This window comes from Salvelinus namaycush, chromosome 33 (genome assembly GCF_016432855.1).
Source record: "Salvelinus namaycush isolate Seneca chromosome 33, SaNama_1.0, whole genome shotgun sequence".
Classification (NCBI taxonomy): Eukaryota; Metazoa; Chordata; class Actinopteri; order Salmoniformes; family Salmonidae; genus Salvelinus; species Salvelinus namaycush.
In genome coordinates this window covers 15,573,737-15,595,087 of record NC_052339.1, presented here as the reverse complement: position 1 = coordinate 15,595,087, position 21,351 = coordinate 15,573,737, and the positions used below count along the sequence as shown (strand labels likewise).

General features: G+C 43.4%; 1 protein-coding gene across 1 annotated transcript; it reads left to right on the top strand.

The window, feature by feature from the left end:
• The first annotated feature begins 1,854 nt into the window (after positions 1-1,854).
• On the top strand, positions 1,855-19,820 carry itprid1 (ITPR interacting domain containing 1). Its single transcript, XM_038973375.1, has 13 exons — positions 1,855-1,893; positions 4,059-4,112; positions 6,023-6,071; positions 7,099-7,176; positions 7,455-7,657; positions 8,078-8,598; positions 8,795-8,855; positions 13,194-13,306; positions 13,528-15,294; positions 16,187-16,314; positions 16,598-16,709; positions 18,445-18,747; positions 18,903-19,820. The coding sequence occupies exons 5-13, from the start codon at positions 7,459-7,461 to the stop codon at positions 18,948-18,950; spliced, it is 3,252 nt and encodes a 1,083-aa protein (XP_038829303.1). The 5' UTR covers positions 1,855-1,893; positions 4,059-4,112; positions 6,023-6,071; positions 7,099-7,176; positions 7,455-7,458; the 3' UTR covers positions 18,951-19,820.
• The last annotated feature ends 1,531 nt before the right edge of the window (positions 19,821-21,351 follow it).

The window sequence follows — 21,351 nt, the reverse complement described above, 5'->3', positions numbered from 1 at the left end:
GATATAATGCAAAACTACAAATCCCTGCAAGCCATCTCGAGCTGACACATTTGCAAACAGGTATTGTGTCAATTTAAAACTTGCGCAAGAGAGTTCACAGAATTGCCCATTTAAACAAATGGAGCCAATTTATTTATTACTACATTTAGCTGACATTAAATAGTTCAACCAGAGATTCTTACCTTTCCCTCTATTTGGCGGCCTTGTCCAGATCGTCATGGCATTTGTAGTTCTTTATGATAGCCATATGTTTGGGGGTGGGGTAAATACAGGCGATTATATTGATAAAAGTCACCTTGTCCTAGAGAGATTTACACAGTCATTAAAACGTCAGGCCAGGGTAAGACTACATGAAACCCAGCCCTTATTTTAAGTGTTTCTAAATAACCCTATGGGAAAAATGAATGGTGGAAAAACAATTGGAACCTTTCCCTGTTTGACCGCTAGGTTTTATCAGTATTATGACTCATACTGTGGTACTCTATTACATAGTAGTTGGGAGCTTGTGGTGTCTGATACTTGTGAGATTTGTTTATGACTGTTTGCAGTAGAACACGTGAAAGTTGCATGTACTTCAATAGTGGCCCAGCGGCTAAGGAGTTGTACCTGGTGCCGAAAAGTGTCCGGTTCTGGGCCGGGTTCTGAAAACTGAAGGGCTACTGGGTTCACATCCTCAAAACATTCCCCTACCATTGGGCCCTTGAGGAAGTCCCTTCAAATAATAAAAACAATAAAAAATACACAACATGCTCTCCATCCAAGACACATTGTTGTTTGCTGTAACTAATGGACTGTATTGTAAAGTCAGTCACTGTTGACATAGGCCATCATTCAAATAAAGAGATGTCTCCCTGGACTTCAAGGTTTTAATGTCACATGCACAAGTACAGTGAAATGCCTTTCTTGCAAGATTTTATCCCAACAATGCGGCAATCAATATAGTGCTATAAAGTAAAGTAGAACAAAAACACAAGAAATATAAATAAGAAGAACATGACAAAGTAAGCTATATACCAGTGCATATTTCCAAAATATGTTTGCATATAATGCCAATAAATTCTAAAAAGTATGCTGGTATTCTTTTGTCCATTGTTTAATTGTGTATTAAATTATATTCGTAGCTAAAAATATGACTATTTAATTAATAGTAGTTGCTACATGGCCACAGGAAAATGTTTAGGGATGGGGGTGCTGCATATTTTTTGTCGACCCCCTAATTTATCAGCACCCCTACTTCACGAGGCTATGAGTAGCCATAATTCATAAAAGGCACCATGCAGAGTTCTATATGGAACCATTTTGGTTCAGTGAAGAAGAACCTCTAGGATTCTGATCAAAGAACCCTATAAAAGCGTTCCGTATAGAACTTTTAGGGGTTCCATATATGAAGCAAGCGACAGAACCCTTTTTGGTTCGATAAGGAACCTTTTTTTCTAAGAGTGTACTTATCCCAGGCATGATTTCACATCCTATATAAAGCTGATGAACGTTTCTTGGATGAGTCTTGATGTGTGTTTCCATGCCTTTTGTACAGGAATCTGTAGACAGAACAACGTCCGGCAGTGGCTTAGAAGTCACGAGTGAGTATTAGGAAGTCTACTTACATATGACAGATGTTTTGCTTTGTCGATGGAAAATATCTAGAATTCATTTCCACCAATATCTACATGGTGGACTTCGAATTAATAGAGTTGTATTTTTTGTTTTATTGAACAGAGTTCATTTGCAGATAACTGATTGGGATTTCATAGCTCACTCCTTGCCTGTTTATTTTCCACATCTTTGTGTGCTGTTTGGGTTGGTGTGAGCCTCCTGACTACCCCTCCTAATAACGCTTGACGTTGACTTGCAGGGCGGATGCAAAACCAGACCACGCCAGAGAAGCTGCAGCAGGTACGGCACATAAACATTTACTTTGATTTACTGGAGTTTAATACCAAGAAGGTTCATCTAAAAATGTTTGAGTCATTTCTCATGAGTCATTTGTTGTTAGTGCTGGTACAGTAGTAGTTCTATCTACAGTGTAGTTGCTCATTACGGTTATTTTGGTGACACTTCAGCTTAACACATTGAAGTACATTCAATATTAGCCATAGACCAGTAGTTACTGAAAGACGTTTGGATTTAAGTCAAGTTTAAACCTGTGCATGACATACTAACAGTTGAGCTAGATTGAAACAGTTGGAAAATGTGAGTGTAAGAAATGTTATGCCACAATACACTACAAGTCATTACAAAACCAATCAACTCATCCTGTAACGTAAAGGTTAAAAATCAAGCATTAGTATAACAGAGATGATATATGGAAATGTATTTGTATGCGTAACTTGGAATTGTCATATTCACCATACATGGGTGTTGTCTCTGGGTAATGAAGAGGTTGTGTAGCTAGAAAGGCAGAGACTCGGCAAGGCAGATAGATTCAAACGACATGCAAACTAGGACTGTGAAAACCATGGGAACGACATCTTGTTATAACTATAACGACACAAGGCGAGACCCAGATGCAGACACGGGAGGCAGATGGTTTGAGCTCTGATATTTATTATAGTCCAAAGGGTAGGCAAAAGGCAGGTCGGGCACAGGCAAGAGTTCATAACCAGGTCAGATCCAAAACGGTACAGGGCTGCAGGCAGATGGGCACAGAGTCAGAACCAGCAGAACAAGAAAAACCAGAGACTTGGCAACCCACTGGTTGACTTGGCAAACAAGATAAACTGGCACAGACAGACAGAAAACACAGGTATAAATACACAGGGGATAATGGGGAAGATGGGCGACAGCTGGAGGGGGGTGGAGACAAGCACAAGGACAGGTGAAACAGATCAGGGTGTGACAATAACTCTGTGCTGTAACCAACCAGCCCCTAAACATCCATTAAATGTCCTTTACTGTTGGTCTTAGCCATCACCGGTTTATTATGTCACACAAAACAAGACTGCTATTGTTGATTCCTCTTTCACTTTCTTCTTCTGAGGTCATTTGTACCTGTTAGAAGCTGAGTACAGAAATACCAAGTCTGCCTCTTTTGTCAGACTTGGTATTTCAAGAATCAGACAGTGATGTTTGTTATCTCGTTCTGTGTTTGTGCTCTGTATAATCTCTATTTTACAGTAAGGGTGTCCCCCAAATGGTACCCAATTTCCTAAGTGCCCTAGTCGAAAGTAAACTGATCAAAAATCGAAATGCAACATGCAACAATTTCAACAATTTTACTGAGTTACAGTTCATATAAGGAAACCAGTCAATTGAAATAAATTCATTAGGCCCTAATCTATGGATTTCACATGACTGGTCAGGGGCGCAGCCATGGGTGGGCCTGGGAGGCAGCCATAGGCCCCCCGACTTGGAAGCCAGGCCCACCCAATGGGGAGCCAGGCCCAGCCAATCAGAATTAGTTTTTTCCCACAAAAGGGCTTTATTACAGACAGAAATACTCCTCAGTTTCCGGGTGGCTGGTCTCAGACGATCCTACAGGTGAAGAAGCCAGATGTGGAGGCCTGGGCTGGTGCGGTTACACGTGGTCTGCGGTTGTGAGAACAGTTGGACATACTGCCAAATTCTCAAAAATTACGTTGGAGGCTTATGGTAGAGAAATGAAAATTCAATTCTCTGGCAACAACTCTGGTGGACATTCCTGTAGTCAGCATGACAATTGCACGCTACCTCAAAACTTGAGACATCTGTGGCATTGTGTTGTGTGACAAAACTGCACATTTTAGAGTGGCCTTTTATTGTCCCCAGCACAAGCTGCACCTGTGTAATGATCATGCTGTTTAATCAGCTTCTTGATATGCCACACCTGTCAGGTGGATGGATTGTCTTGGCAAAGGAGAAATGCTAACTAACAGGGATGTAAACAAATTTGTGCCCAACATTTTAGAAAAATAAGCTTTTTGTGCAATGGAACATTTCTGGGATCTTTTGTTTCAGCTCATGAAACATGGAACCAACACTTTACATGTTGCTTTTATATTTTTGTTCAGTGTAATATAAAGTATAGTACACTTTGGTGTTTTCTCTGAATCTCTTCTGTTTTTATGTTTAAAATATTACAGGGCTTCTAAAGAGGAACGCCAGCAGTGAGGATGACTTAGCGTTGGGAGTCGAAGGTAAATAGATCTTTCATCTTGTAGTCGTTGTTTTTAGGGTGACATGAACACCAGGTAGAACCGAGGACAGAGGAGTAAGTTAAAAACAGGTTCTGTGGTTTTAAAACATCACAATGATTTATCCGCTGTGTGCTCAGAGGAACATTTGAGCTGTCTGAGAGTGGGTACACAATGAGAAAAATGTTGCTGAGGGCTGGTGTATATAGGCGAGGGGGTAAAATACTGGCAGAGGAGAGGTGGTGTCTGTACTTCTTGCTAATCTCAGGGCTGAGCATCCAGCAATAGACAGAGGGAGGGACAGTTAAGACCAGGATGAAAGTCTCAGAGAGACAGGGAGAAGACCATACCAGACCTGGGTTCAAATAGTGGTTGAAAACCTTCAAAATACTTTGAGCGTTTGCTCTAGCCTGCCTGGAATGCCTTGTGTTCTGGGTTTGGGACTGTTCTATTGGTTCATTAAGACAGGCAAGTGCAATCAAGCACAGATAAAGTATTTGAAATGATTAACTAGTATTTGAGCCCAGGTCTGGACTATACACACCTCCAGGCAGTTCACCCTAAACATGGCTAAGGAAAATCACGCTGCTTAGCTTTGGCAAACACCACAGCAAATCTTATACAAACACAGCTAGGATCTGATGCTCACCAGTCCTCACTGACACCTACTGGGGGCTGTGTGTGTGTGTGTGTGTGTGTGTGTGTGTGTGTGTGTGTGTGTGTGTGTGTGTGTGTGTGTGTGTGTGTGTGTGTGTGTGTGTGTGTGTGTGTGTGTGTGTGTGTGTGTGTGTGTGTGTGTGTGCGCACGCACGCACGCGTGTGAGTGCCCGTATCCGTGTACAGTAGCATTACTTCCACAGTATCCCTTCTTAGTCATCACTTAGGCCGGCCTCAGAATCTAATAAAATTGCAGTGAGACAGAAAAGGAAGAGAAGAAAGTGGCGAAGCAGAAGGAGACAGGATGTCTTAGAAGGGACAGCCAAGGACATTTGGCATGAACCACTGTATTCTCCTCAGAGGCAGAGAGCACAGGTAGAACCTGTCCTTACAGAGAGGACAGGGGGTCAATTCCAGACACTGACCCAACGAGAGATTGGTCAAGGCTGTCCACTATCTCCTCCCAGGACCGGCTACTCAAGATATTAAAGGGATTGGCTACTTAGAAAGGCCAGTCAACCAAAAGGGACTGCTGCCCCAAACCCTAAGGAAAGATTGACCACCCCACAGACTACTCTATCTCCTCCAAGGTACTGCCAGTGCACTCAACAGAAAGGTAAGTCAACTGAAAAGAATGCTACCCCAAACTCCGATGTTAGATGGGAATATACATTTCAGTACCCCTTGGCCTTGAAAAGCACCACCTTATCTGTGGATCAGGAGACCTGGTTATGTAACACCAAATGACATGGCACTTTAAGGAGTCAGCTCGGAACAGAACAGAACCCAATGGAATGGCATGCATCATCACCAACTTTCCAAACACTCATTTTAGAACTCCTCTTCAGATGGAAGAACTTTGCGGAACGAGACCTGATAGAAAATAAGAGTTGGATGTTGGAATCTTGGAGACATTCTTGGACATAAAAAGGTCCTGTGTAATGAAATGAAATAAAGGTTCGGCCGGCAGCACAGACCACTTTGTCCCTGTCACCATGCCAGGGTAAAATGGAGTCCCAACCTTGAATAGAGGTAGAGAGGACAGCCAAGAGAAAACACTGACTGAAAGAACACTAATGCCTAATATAGCTACTAAACAGAGCCATCCCAGAGACAGGATGTGCTGAATTAGCAGTTGTGACTAGCAGAGACACACTGGATAACTAGCTCATTGTCATTCATAGCAAGATATTCCAAATATTCAGCCTCGTTTGCTTTCAGGTCTAGATTATTTGTTATTTTTTTCTCTTCCTCAGCATCTTTATTTGGTAAACAGGGAGTGAGGACCGTCCAGGAATTTCTGAGGTAAGGAATTTTCCCTCTACTGTCCTGTCGGCTGGTTGCTGTCAAACTTTTGGCGCTTTGAAATGAATTTCAACAGAGGGTCTATACATGGCGAGATTACACATCCATGTATAAATAATTTGTGTCTCTCACATTTGATGTTATGTTATCCAATATATAACTTGCATATATGATTACTATGGATAACTTACTATGCATAAATGGGTTACATTTTTTATTGACCCCATAAAAATGCTAACATTTCTCTCAAAGTGAGGTTAGATTGATGTGATCAAAAATGAAATGTGTTTAAACTCTGAACACCCTCCCCCAGGGATCATTTTCAGTCACTTGTCATTAACTGACTGGTAGTGAAGGGAGCTGGCTTGATTGACAGATGTTGTCATAAGTTATGGATAATGTTCACATGATACATGCCCACCTGCCAGTGACTCCTATTTACCATGCAAATATAAGAGACTCACCTGACCTTCACAGAAACAGATGGGATACATCCCGAATGACACCCTATTCCCTATACAGTGCACTACTTTTGACCAGGGCCCATAGGGCACTATGTAGGGAATAGGGTGCCATTTTGGACGCAGATATGGATGAAGGGATGGTTTGCATGAAACAAGAGGGATGACATAGACATAGATATGACACGACGAGGAGGAGAATAATATGAGATTATTGTTGCGTAGTGTACAGTAGAGACAACTCTAAACAGGGTTTAGATGAAGGAATTTGTGTGTGGAGATGACAGTGTGATTTGGAGACCAGTGTTAATACAGATTATTGTTCCATTCTGTTATGGTGCATTGTAGTATTATGCAGAAAAGCGTTCTATCATGTCTTTATCTGTAGAAGGATGAGTGGCTAGCTTGTATGGAGACACGAGAATCAGAGACTGTTTGCAGCGGTTTTCTATCATGTCTTCACCTTTGGAAGAATAAATGGCTAAAGGAACACATACCTAAGATATGAGTCTAGATTCAGAGACTTGTCCATCTATGATTATGTCTGTGTCTCCGTCATGGTCCAGGAGTTCCAGGTCCAACCCAATTCTCACCAGGTGGAACAGCTTGACCTCAGCCTTCTCAGCACAGTCAGCTCCACTCAGGTTAGTCATGTTGCCAACTCCAGGCGCTCTTTTGTTAACCAGTATTTATCCTAATTGAAGCGGTGAGGATCTGAGGCTGGATTGCAATTGCAACATACTATGCAATAACTGGCGTGAGGTGATGTACGTTTACAGAAAGTGTGCATCCCTCCGTGCGTGCATGCTTGTGTGTGTGCGTGCGTGCGTTTGCATGCCTGCGTGTGTGTTTGTGTCTGCAAGCACATGTGCATGTCTATTTATATGAATGTGTGAGTGTGTGCATTTGTGTGTTATCCCAGTGTAATGGATGTGCTGAATCTGTGGAGTGATGACCCAGAGGAGGTCCTACTAGATCTGGGCTTCGGCTGTGACGAGCCTGACATCTCTGGACGGATCCCAGCCCGCTTCATCAACAACCAGTCCAGCGCCCGGGGAATCAACATCCAGGTGTTCCTGGACGCCCAGAAGAACCGCATGGACATAGAGAACCCTGATGTCAGCAGTAAGTGATGTCACACTGTAAATATACTACTCAGACATTCTGTCATATGCTCTTAATACACTGAAAACATACTGTAGATACCTTGACATGCTGTCATTCTCTTTATACACTTAACAAATACTGTACTGGAGTTATGTCATGTGCTGTCATAGGATGTTTAAGCTAGCCACATACATGTTCTACCTCCAGGAACCTTGGCAACGACTGGCATGAACATGGTCATGGGATTCTTTTTGTGCTTTGTGTTGAAACTGTTGTATTTCCAGTGTCCTCTCTGTCACTGGTGAGAACACCGTGCATTTATTCCACCTGACGGAGACAGTCCTATAAGAATGATAACATGGTTAGCTGGTTTGCCAACTTTGCATCTGTCAACCACAGATAAATGTTAACAATCTCCTTCTCTCACCACACTCACAGATAGGTTCAGGCAGTTGGAGGTGCTGCAGCAGGTTACCACTGCGTTCTCATCCCTGGTTGGTGGTGCGTCTACAGACTCCCTCTCCGAGAGCGGAGTTCCAGCTTTAGCTTCAGCCGAGGCCAGAGAGAAGAGGAAGAGGATGGGCATGCTGCTCCGCCGGGTCTCCAGAAAAACCCTCAGTCAGACCCAGTTTCAGACCCAAATCCAGACCCAGGACTCCCAGGACACAAACCCAACTCCCCACAGTCCCGTAGCCCACTTACAGCAGCCCCTGGCCGGCATCCCTGACAGGCGGACACCGCTGAAACGAGCCAGACAAGGCCTGGCTGAGAGTATATGTCTGACCCCACTGGCAGAGGAGCAAGGCCTAGCCTCGGAAGCACCAGAGCCCCACTTGGTCCCCCAGGAGGGTGCGCTCAGGCTGGAGGTGGTGAAGGAGTATCAACCCCTGATCTCCAGTGGTATTCCAACCAGAAAGAAAAGTCCTGGGGAGGCCAGGGAGTCCTTTGAGATGGAGGAGGTAAATGTCAGAAAGTGTCACTTCAAGTAAAAAAAAAAAATGGTGGTTTAATGTTTGTGGAAAGGGGTATAATATACTGAAACGTCTTGAATTACCTCTTGCATTGTATTGCTTCATCTTCCAGATTAAACTGTGTAACTGTAGTTGTACTACATATGTATATTGAGCTATATATTTGTGTTTTCTTCCATGTCAGATCCAGAGCTTTGATGAGGGCAGTATTTCTGGGAGCTACATGGGAGCATCTGACACCACAGGTATGGGCACCACTGTTTTAACACTCACATTTCTCCAGTCCATTTTCCTGGTTTCTATAGTTCTTGTCAGTGGTTTATGTGAGGTTTACAACTAAGATCTTAAACAGTAGCTTGTCTTTCATTAGTGTATATTTCAAAGAGCGCTAATGACATGGAAAGTGTTCCCCTGCCTTGCTGTGGATGTTTCTCTCATGAGTTAAGTGTTAAAAGGTAACCTACTAAAACAGTCCTCTAGCTTTATAAACACAATTCTCTCTCTCGACCAGATAAAAGCTCTCTTTATCCAATGTCTAGGTTTATTTTTAAACTCTGTTGGCCCTGACTCTGATGCCAGTTTTCTCTACCTTCAGCATGGAACAATCTCCTATGGTGAAGAAATGCAAATATTCTGTAGCAATTAGACTGCCATCATTTTCATAAGGGGTTTTAAAACACGATACCAACCAGCAGTGGCGGTTGGTGCCGTTTAACATTAGGGAGATTTTATTTTTTTGAGCATGTACTTATTTCTATTACAGGATATTGGATGACTGTCATTCATATTCCATTTACCCAGCTCAATGTAACATTGATAGGTTTAGGCTACTACCTGATACTCCAGGCTGTATCACATCTGGCCGTGATTGGGAGTCCGATAGGGCGGCGCACAACCGGCCCAGCGTCGTCTGGGTTTGGCCGGGGTAGGCCGTCATTTTAAATAAGAATTTGTTCTTCACTGACTTGCCTAGTTAAATTAAATACTCAAATGTTCCCTATACCCATCATGAGGTTGCAACAACCTAGCCTACAAATGAAAGTTTAATGTGCACCGGTTGAGAGACAAATTGGAGTAATCAAGGTGACAGGCAGTTACACGTTCAATATGGCCTTGCACACTTTTGTCTGCAAATGGCTAAACTGGGGTGTAGTCATTAGTCCAAACAGTTGTAAAACTTAGTTTCTATTGGACAAATTGAGGTCGACCCCCCCCCCCCCCCCCCCCCGTTGTTCCGTTTAAGAACCGTTTTGCAACAGAATAGGAGGAAGGAATACACCCCTGTTCACCCGCGCACAGAGTTCACTTTCATAGCAGCCACATACAGCATCATCATCACTTTTCTCATTGCATTATTCCTTCTCGCATCTACCAGCTCCCCTCCGCTCACATTTTCCCCTTCAGTACACAACAGCTGTCTGTGACAAGGCACAAAAACCTCTCCAAGCCAAACCTTCATACCACAACCACTACACAACCTACATTGTCACCATACTAACGTTATAGTCAGACTAGAACTAACGCGTTAGTTAACCAACAATCCAATTCATGTGTACAATCATGCAGTACAGCAAACAGTTTAGCAGTTACACCGGTGGCCCCCTGGTGGCAATACATTTATAAAACTGAAAGCTTACCTTGACTTGGAAGAGTTTCAGTGTTGGATAGCCTTAGCCAGCTAGCTAACATAAACAGCATTCCTCTCTGAGTCAGGTTGTTGAGTAAGCTAAATTAGCTGCATTAGCTAAGTATGTGAAAGGTAAACAAAGAAGAAAAAAATATACCACGAAATATACAGTGCCTTGCAAAAGTATTCATCCCCGTTGGTGTTTTTCCTATTTTGTTGCGTTACAACCTGTAATTTAAATGGATTTTTATTTGGATTTCATGTAATGGAAATACAAAATAGTCCAAATTGGTGAAGTGAATTTATTTTATTTTTTTGTGGTGCGTGAATATGTATTCACCCCCTTTGCTATGAAGCCCCTAAATGAGATTTGGTGAAACCAATTACCTTCATAAGTCACATAATTAGTTAGATTGCACACAGGTGGACTTTATTTAAGTGTCACATGATCTGTCACATGATCTCAGTATATAAACACCTGTTCTGAAAGGCCCCAGAGTATGCAACACCACTAAGCAAGCGGCACCATGAAGACCAATGAGCTCTCCAAACAGGTCAGGGACAAAGTTGTGGAGAAGTACAGATCAGGGTTGGGTTATGAAAAAAGATCAGAAACTTTGAACATCCCACGGAGCATCATTAAATCCATTATTAAAAAATTTAAAGAATATGGCACTACAACAAACCTGCCAAGAGAGGGCCACCCACAAACTCACGGACCAGGCAAGGAGGGCATTAATCAGAGAGGCAACCAAGAGACCAAAGATAACCCTGAAGGAGCTCCAAAGCTTCACAGCAGAGATTGGAGTATCTGTCCAAAGGACCACTTTAAGCCGTACACTCCACAGAGCTGGGCTTTATGGAAGAGTGGTCAGAAAAAAAAACATTCCTTAAAGAAAAAAATAAGTGAACACATTTGGTGTTCGCAAAAAGGCATGGGCGAGACTCCCCAACCATATAGAAGAAGTTACTCTGGTCAGATGAGACTAAAATTGAGCCTTTTGGCCATCAAGGAAAATGCTGTGTCTGGCGCAAACCCAACACCTCCCATCACCCCGAGAACAGCATCCCCACAGTGAATCATGGTGGTGGCAGCATCATGCTGCGGGGATGTTTTTCATCGGCAGGAAACTGGTCAGAATTGAAGGAATGATGGATGGCACTAAATACAGGGAAATTCTTGAGGGAAACCTATTTCAGTCTTCCTGAGATTTGAGATGGAGGTTCACCTTCCAGCAGGACAATTACCCTAAGCATACTGTGAAAACAACACTCAAGTGGTTTTAGGGGAAGCATTTAAATGTCGTGAATGGCCTAGTCAAAGTCCAGACGTCAATCCAATTGAGAATCTGTGGTATGACTTGAAGATTGCTGTACACCAGCGGAATCCATCCAACTTGAAGGAGCTGAAGCAGTTTTGCCTTGAAGAATTGGAAAGAATCCCAGTGGCTAGATGTGCCAAGCTTATAGAGACATAACCCAAGAGACTTGCAGCTGTAATTGCTGCAAAAGGTGGCTCTACAAAGTATTGACTTTGCGGGTAGGCATGTTTATTACTTGCTTGTTTCACAAGAAAAAATATTTAGCATCTTCAAAGCGGTAGGCATGTTGTGTAAATCAAATGATACAACCCCCCCCAAAACATTTATTTTAATTCCAGGTTGTAAGTCTACAAAATAGAAAAAGGGCCAAGGTGGGTGAATACTTTCGCAAGCCACTGTAGCTCTCTCTCTCTGCTGCTTCTCCTTCATTTTTGAAGAAATTTTCTCTTCAATCAATCAATCAAGTTTATTTTATATAGCCCTTCGTACATCAGCTAATATCTCGAAGTGCTGTACAGAAACCCAGCCTAAAACCCCAAACAGCAAGAAATGCAGGTGTAGAAGCACGGTGGCTAGGAAAAACTCCCTAGAAAGGCCAAAACCTAGGAAGAAACCTAGAGAGGAACCAGGCTATGAGGGGTGGCCAGTCCTCTTCTGGCTGTGCCGGGTGGAGATTATAACAGAACTATGCCAAGATGTTCAAAATGTTCATAAGTGACAAGCATGGTCAAATAATAATCATGAATAATTTTCAGTTGGCTTTTCATAGCCGATCATTAAGAGTTGAAAACAGCAGGTCTGGGACAGGTGGCGGTTCCATAACCGCAGGCAGAACAGTTGAAACTAGAATACCAGCAAGGCCAGGTGGACTGGGGACAGCAAGGAGTCAACATGCCCGGTAGTCCTGATGTATGGTCCTAGGGCTCAGGTCCTCCGAGAGAGAGAAAGAAAGAGAGAAGGAGAAAATTAGAGAGAGCCAAGACTCTTTGAGTCACCTACTCACCACACTTAGCTGTAGCTTATGCTTTCAGTACTAGACTCACTATCTGATCCTTTCATTGAATGGACAAGATGTTAGTTCATACTACAAGAGCTCTCATAGGCTGGAGGACGTCCTCCGGAAGTTGTTATAATTACTGTGTAAGTATATGGAAGGGTGTGAACCCTTTGACTTAAATACAATGTGCCCAGAGGATGAAAAATAGCCGTCCTCTGGCTACACCATGGTGCTACCCTAGAGGGTGCTGTTGAGGCTACTGTAGACCTGTTTATTGCAAAACAGTATGTTTTAATCAGTTATTTGGTGACGTGAATATATTTAGTGTAGTTTTATCTAAAAAGGATAACTTTTTAAAATGTTTTTCTGAAATTCACTGAGTAGGATGGTCCTCCCCTTCATCCTCTGAGGAGCCTCCACTGCTAACTGAATAAGCAAATTGTGTCATAACTTTTAGTTGATTCACCAGGCAAAGTTAAAGTTCTGTTTATTGCCCTGAGTCATAGTTCTCCTTTATACTTCAGATGATGAGTCTGATTGAAGGATATGATTAAAGTGATGTAATTTTCCATGAACTCTTTCTTTCTTTCTCTCCCTCTCTCCCCTCCCTCTACTCTCTTCCCCCTTCCCTCTGTAGCAGTGTGTGTGATGAGGACTAACAGCTGCCAGTCTGACAGCAGTGGTTTCCTGGAAGAGCCCTTCATCCCGTCCATTACCCCGCATCCCTCACCTGGACCCGAGCTCATGAAGGTTACACGGATAACATTCTAGAAGTGCAACAATTTAGGCGTGTTACTTTAAGTTAGTTCTACTGACTTACTTAAACTTACTTTAAGTTATTGCTACTAACTTATATACTTCACCAGCCCAAAATATTAAAATATATTATTGAATTGATATTCTGTCTATTTCATGGTGCACAATTTAAAAGGTCATTAATTTAAACTGACAGTGTTTGGTTGTTGTTTAAGGCTTTGTCGGGAATATCTGGAGGCAGCACTGACAGCCAGATCACTGTAAAAGGAGCTTCACCCCCCTCGTCCCCCCCATCCACTTCCCTGGACCCTTCCCCTCCTTCCCTCACCACGTGCCACCCAAGACCAGAGTCTCCTCTATACAGACCAGAGACAACAAGCCCTACAGAGGAGACACCCAGACACCAGGATTCCCCCACACCCCACTCCCTCCTCTCTGATGCCTTGGAGATGACTAACTCTGCTTTTGGAGCCAGGCCAAGCCTAATGGAAAACACTGTCACTGAGGAAGATGGATTCTCTTCGGCCTGCGGTGCACCTTGTCATAAGCCAGACTCTCCGTTACGGAACGTTATTATTATCATGAAAACCGATAAAGAAACAGAACACTTTACTCTGGAATCAGAGGAAGCTGTTCCAATAGGAGGAAAGGAAAAGGCCATAGCGGAACAAAGTGGCAATGTTCAGACAGGAACAGAGGCTGTTGGTGATCAGGACACCGATTGTTATGGGTCACATGAAGGCTCTCTGATGGACTCGGTGGCTCTAGTGCAGATGAAGAAAGAGGTGAAGACGGAAGTACAGATTAGTTTTGGTTTGGAAGGTCCAGTGTTGGGTCCTGTTGCTGTTGGTGAGGTGGTGGATCAAGGCTCTGAGACTGGATCTGTTTGTCAGGACCGGTCCTCTGAAGATCCTCTATTAGGATCTGACCCTAACCTCTCAGCAGTGCTAAGCCCTGCCTCCTCTCTCCCCCCAGCAGAACCTCTCTCTGCCTCCTCTCTCCCCCCAGCAGAGCCTCTCTCTGCCTCCTCCCCTCCAGTGCACTGGGAAACAGGTGGCTCAGAGATTTCAGAGGGATCCTCAAGCTTGGTTGTCCAAGAGCCTGTCCCACCACTATATCAACCAGCAAACCCACCTCCAGGCCCAGCTTTAACCTCACCTTCAGAGCAAGTGTCACCTCCATCTCCACCATCATCTCCATCCTCAGCCTCTTCCCCACCACCATCTCCAGCCTCATGCCCACACCAACCTCCAGCCTCAGCTTTTCCGGCAGCATCCAGCTCATCTCCAACCCAAGCCCATTCCCCAATCCAAAACCATTCTCTATCAGCCCTAACCACAACACCAACCCCATCCTCAATTCCAAACTCACCATCAGCCCATTCCTTAACCGTAGCTCCATCTCAAGCCCCAACCCCACTCGTCCCCCACAGTGGTGGTTTCAGGTCAGGCCGGTCTGTGTCTGTCCAGATGCCCTCCTCCCTGCCCTCTGTCTCCCACTCTGCCCTCCGGAGAGGTGGCGTCCCCCACACCCCCTCCCCGCTCGGCCCTTCCTTCGAGCCCCGCCCCCTGACTGACCTGACGCTCCGGCAGAGGCGGAACTCCTTCTCCAGGAAGGCGTGGTCAGATGCTGATGTCTCCCACTTTGCAGAACACAGAAACACTGCGGTTGCCATGGGAAAGGCAGTCATGACACCTGAGACGATATCCCTCCCGTCCCCCTGCCCCTCCCCCTCCCTGTCATCGTCCAATCGGTGGCTGTCTCGCGACGGTTCACGGAGATCTGGAAGTTTCCAGATGAAGTCCACCTCCTTGGACACGGGGCTGTGGCAGGAGGAAGAGGGGGAAGAAGTGGGGGATGAGGATAGACGGTGGGAACGAGCCCTGTTCTCTGGGCTTTCCTGCTGCTGCTCCTGTGATCACCGCTGTAGCTGCTGTTCTCAGAACAATTGCCTCAAACCGTCCTCCGTTTCAGCTTTCCCTGTAAGTAACACACACAATTCAGTTACTCTCTCTTTGGCAAACCTTAAATTGATTCACACAGGATAATATCCGGACAAATACAAGACTAAATGATAATGCAGCCTCACTCATCAAAATGTCTGCAACAAAAGTGCCCTTTCTATGGCTACATCCGATCATTAAAAGAGTTATTAAATTCCATATCTGTATATTTATAGAATATTAGATAAGGAGGCATTGAGGCACATCACATGTGTTTTTCCTGTTGACATGATGAACAAATCCTCTTTGCATGTTAGAATCTTTATTGGCCCTTCTAAAGATGGTGGTTTGGTTTCATACGCAGCAGTGGTCATTTGCATGTGAATGCCTGTTTTGCATGATGAGCAGCAGTAGAGGAGGAAGTTCACCACTCTCTCTCTCTCTGGCTCTTTAGTGGCCTCAAGCACAGCTCACTTCTAATAAAAGAAAATTATATGAAAGGTCCTATTCACCAAGAAGGGTCAATAGGATTGGGGTTGCTACTTGAGTCTTTAGTAGACCCTTTTTTGTCTCTCACGTAATGCCTGTTTTTTGAAGGTGACCACCATTGTGCTCTGATGGAAATGATGTGTTGAGTAGGCTACTGTAATCTATCTTTGTGAACAGCTGAATTTGATACTTCTGAGAAAAGAACATCTACACTATGGCGTTCATCTGAGTTAAACATCTATGGCCTTCATATTTGTATTGTGTCCATTTGGTTGTTCTAATTGGTTTAATAATCAACCTCTTCGAGCTAACCACTGTAATTTCGTTGATAGGCAAATACAGACCTTTCCTCCCTTATGCGCTGATTCACTGTACAGTATTCCTGACTTTGTGTTATCTCTATCCTCTCTCATGATATTATTCTGTATAATCCTCTGTGCAGTATTCCCTGGATGAGCTGGAGGGGATGATGCACTGTATGAGGAAGTTCCGCTGTGTCCTGACAGACATCGAGGAACAGCTGTCAGAAGACCAGGCCTCGGTGTACAGCTCACTCTCTGACACTGACAGGTAGATAATACCCCCTCTAGCGGACATTTTGGGCTACCTCACCTCACTCATACCATCTCATTTAGAGTGAGCATTGAGCAGGCTTGGGTATAATGAGGACAGTTTGAGACTGATGTTTTTAGTGTTATGTTTATGCTGCAGGGTTGGAGTCAGTTCCATGTCACGACTTAATTGAAATGATATTGAACTCATCCCTGTTTTGTTGGCTAATGGTTTAGATTTGACATATTATGGTGTCACCTTTTTGTGTCCTCTGTGTCCCTACGCCTGTGTCCTGTCTCAGAGAGGAGGTGCGAGACATCTTGGAGCTGAGGAAAGCTGTGAAACAGGAAGCAGGAGAGTTGGAACTTCAGCTCACTGACCTGGTTCATCGCTATGACGACAGCTTCAAAATGGTAGGTTACACAGACACACCCCTGACTGTGGATTATATTAACCTCTCTAGGGTACGTGAGACGGTAGCGTCCCACCTCTTCAACAGCCAGTGAAACTGCAGGGCGCCAAATTCAAAACAACAGAAATCCCATAATTAAAGTTCCTCAAACATGCATGTATTTTACACCATTTTAAAGATACACTTGTTGTAAATCCAGCCACAGTGTCCGATTACAAAATGGCTTTACGACGAAAGCAAACCAAACGATTATGTTAGGTGAGTGTCTATTCACAGAATAACACAGCCATTTTTCCAGCCAAAGAGAGGATTCACAAAAAGCAGAAATATAGATAAAATTAATCACTAACCTTTGATGATCTTCATCAGATGACACTCATAGGACTTCATGTTACACAATACATGTATGTTTTGTTCGGGTAAAGTTCATATATATATCCAAAAATCTGAGTTTACATTGGCGCCTTACGTTCAGAAGTTCCAAAACATCCTTTGATTTTGTAGAGAGCCACATCAATTTACAGGAATACTCATAATAAACATTGCTAAAAGATACAACAGTTATGCATGGAATTTTAGATGCACTTCTCCTTAATGCAACCGCTGTGTCAGATTTCAAAAAAGCTTTACGGAAAAAGCAAACCATGCAATAATCTGAGTCGGCGCTCAGAGCCCAATCAAGACACAAATATATCCGCCATATTATGCAGTCAACAAAAGTCATAAATAGCATTATAAATCTTCACTTACCTTTGCTGATCTTCGTCGGAATGCACTCCCAGGACTCCCACTTCCACAAGAAATGTTTGTTTTGTTCGGTAATGTCCATCATTTATGTCCAAATAGCTACTTTTGTTAGCGCGTTTGGTAAACAAATCCAAAGTCACGAAGCGCGCTCACTAAAAGCAGACGAAATGTCAAAAAGTTCCGTAACAGTCAGTAGAAACATGTCAAACGATGTATTGAATCAATCTTTAGGATGTTTTTAACATAAATCTTCAATAAAGATCCAACCAGAGAATTCCATTGTCTTCAGAAGTGCGATGGAACAGAGCTCCCTCATGTGAACGCGCATGGTCAGAGCATGTTCAGCTCATGATAGATCTTACTCATTCCCCTCTCCTTTGGCCCCACTTCACAGTAGAATCATCAGACAAGGTTCTAAAGACTGTTGACATCTAGTGGAAGCCTTAGGAAGTGCAACATTACCAATATCCCACTCTATCTTCAATAGGAGCTGAGTTGAAAATCGACCAACCTCAGATTTCCCTCTTCCTGGTTGGATTTTTTCTCAGGTTTTTGCCTGCCATATGAGTTCTGTTATACTCACAGACATCATTCAAACAGTTTTAGAAACTTAATAGTGTTTTCTATCCAAATCTACTAATAATATGCATATTCTAGCTTTTATGGCTTTGTAGCAGGCCGTTTCCTCTGGGCATGCTTTTCATCCGGATGTGAAAATACTGCCTCCTACCCCAAATAAGTTTGTGAGAAATGAAAACATTAGCTACGTTTTTCTACTTTGCCTCAGAACTATAACCCCCTTTACACTTTCCTTCTATTACAGCAGTTAGTAAAAATGTGTTATTGTGTACTGCATGTGATAGAAACTAGAGATCGGAATCAATATCCAAAGGAATAGGCATTTCAAAGCCATGGACGACAGCATAAATGGGCATAAAAACAAATATCTGAGAACTGATATTGAATTGTGATGTTGTTCGGTTCCATAGAAGATGCACAGACTACTCGATGAACAATCTCACCTCTACACCCAGCTAAGGCTCCTCCCACTGATCCCCACGACCACATCCACCCCTGGCTCCGCCTCCTCCAGGAGCATGGCCACTCAGTGCTGCCTGCTGCCCTGGCTGCCTTTGACGGACATGTCCAGGCCACGCCCCTCATCGCAGGCCACCTGGGATTTGGAGTCCAGATCAACTCTGCCAGATTCCAGTTCTATGGGCCAGAGGCTAAAACATGGTTCTACAGGCACCAAGCCAGACAAACTGGACATTGTGGGTTTCATCCAGAGAGTAAGGGACCTTTGACCCCTGGTACATACACAACCACATATCAAAATGTAGTTTCAGGTTTACTGGACGAAAATACAGAAATGTATTGACTGCGTATTGCTTTACATTTTTGTCTTGATAATGACATGTTGTCACATCTCTTTACTATTTTTCAGCTGAAGGAGTCCATACGCCACTCTGTCAATACTGACTCACTGGAGTAAAAGAGAGGTGGGGTAGCCCTGACTGACAGATCTAGGCCGGGATTCAATCCTAGCGTTTCATAGGGCAGCGTACTATACAGGCGACAATTTGCCTTTCAAAGGCATTTTCCCTGACGTTCGCAGAGATCGCGTTCATGGTAAACGCTGTGCATGTCGGCTCAGACGTAAATTACCTTTAAAAGTCTTATAATAGTGCTCTGCTCTGTAACACGTCTTTGCGTGAATACCAGACCTATACTCTCTAAACTTTACTGAAAAAAACACTGCCTGTGTTCTCATCAAACCGTGTGTTGTTTTTTTGTCTTACAGATGCTGCTTCTGCTGTAGCTAACTGAAGATGATCTGCTGTCTAAGTTATAGTGTGTCCAATCAACCTGGACTCGGGTAGATGTAACATAATAAACGTAAATCTGTCTCCCTCCATTTCGTATGATATGTTAGGTGTGGTAAGGTATGTATTTCTTTGTGGATGTCCATCATCCATTATGTTATGAATAACAATTCATATGATATGTTACGAATTTGCGATTTAAGTATGATATGTCACAAATTCCAGTTTGATGTGGCTAACCCTAACATTAGTTAAGTAGCTAACGTTAACTAGGCTAAGGGTTAGGGTTAGGAGAAGGGTTAGCTAACATGCTAAGTAGTTGCAAAAAGTAGTAAGTTTATATGCCCACCTATCCACCCCGACCCACCACCCTCCTTTCGTTTTTACCTTATGTAACCTTACCAAACATACCATATCATATTAATTTGAGTGTACTGGATTTACGTTGACTATGTCTAGTCTATGAAACCAGGCTGGTGTAATCAATGGATTCTATTACTACTAAAGTAGTCCAGTGTCCGCATGATGAATAAAGAGCATGAATGCATGAAATCATGTGTGCTTGTTCTATATCTATAATGTGCCAATCCAATACATAACATACTGTACAAAGAGTTTGTGTGTGTATTGTTATTCCCTACGTATCAACAACAGCATTCGTCTCAACTAAGGATGTGTTCTCATTCCTTACTGTGACATGAAATCTCCTACTGTTACCTACTTGCTTCAATGCTCTGGGTAAGACGGATCCCCATCCACATGAGATCCATGCAGTATGTGTATGCTATAGAGAGGAGCGCCTATGTGTCACCCCCCTGCTCTGGGTTATGTCCTTATTAGCACAAGAGGTGGTCTAGCTCACGTCTCCTGCCTCTTCAGACCCCAATTAGCAGCTGTGAAGTACCATTCCAGCCTGTGAGCCTGATGCATTTCATGACCCCCTCCACTGGTGCTCCCAACTTAAATGTAAGAGCACCACATGCCATTTAGGAACACCAGAAAATAAGATTAAAAAAACAAATGTTTTATTGCAATACAGCCTACTGTATATAGAGCCCCACAGTGGAAGTGTCATAATACCCATAAACCTAACGGTCAAACAGGGAGTCACCTTGTCCTAGAGAGATTTAGATGGTTATCAAAATGCCACGCCAGGGTAAGCCTACACAACACAGCTCTTATTTTAAGTGTTTGTAAAATCCCCTATAGGAAAAATGAATGGTGGAAAAACGATTGCAACCATTTCCTTGTTTGACTGCTAGGTTTTATGGGTATTATGACTCATACTGTGGTACTCTATTGGGCCTATGAATTCTAGTTACTTTTGAAGCAAATGTTGTGCCCTAGAAAGTAATATGTACATTAGTTTATTATAAAATGTTGATAGTCATTTGTGAAATATTAGGTTTCTACATTGTATAGAGATGCATTACATAAATTGCACACTTTCTCTTTAAAAAGGTCAGGTTTGTGATGGCAAAGTTCAAGAGATCTGTCATTTAACATAGTTTTTTCCCCAGTTGTCTTGAAAGCACCAAGTCTAATCATGACGTCAGTGATCTTCAAGTCAGAGCTCTGGAAAGTAAGTATGGTAGCTGCAGCCCAATAGAACCCCACAGTGGAGGTGTCATAATACCCATAAAACATAGTGGTCAAACAGGTAAATGGTTTCAATAATTTTTCCACCATTCATTATTTAATGTTAATTTCTCTACCATAAGCCGCCTCTCTAATGTCGTTTTAGAGAATTTGGCAGTATGTCCAACGGGCCTCACAACCACAGTCCACATGTACCCACGCCAGCTCAGGACTTCCACATCCGGCTTCTTCAACTGCGGGATCGTCTGAGACCAGCCACCCAGACAGCTGATGAAATTGTGAGTTTGCACAACCGAAGAATTTCTGCACAAACTGTCAGACACCTTCTCAGGAAAGCTCATCTGCGTGCTCGTCGTCCTCACTAGGATCTTGACCTGACTGCAGTTTGGCGTCATAACCGACTTCAGTGGGCAAATGCTCACCTTCGATGGCCACTGGCACGCTGGAGAAGTGTGCTCTTCATGGATGAAT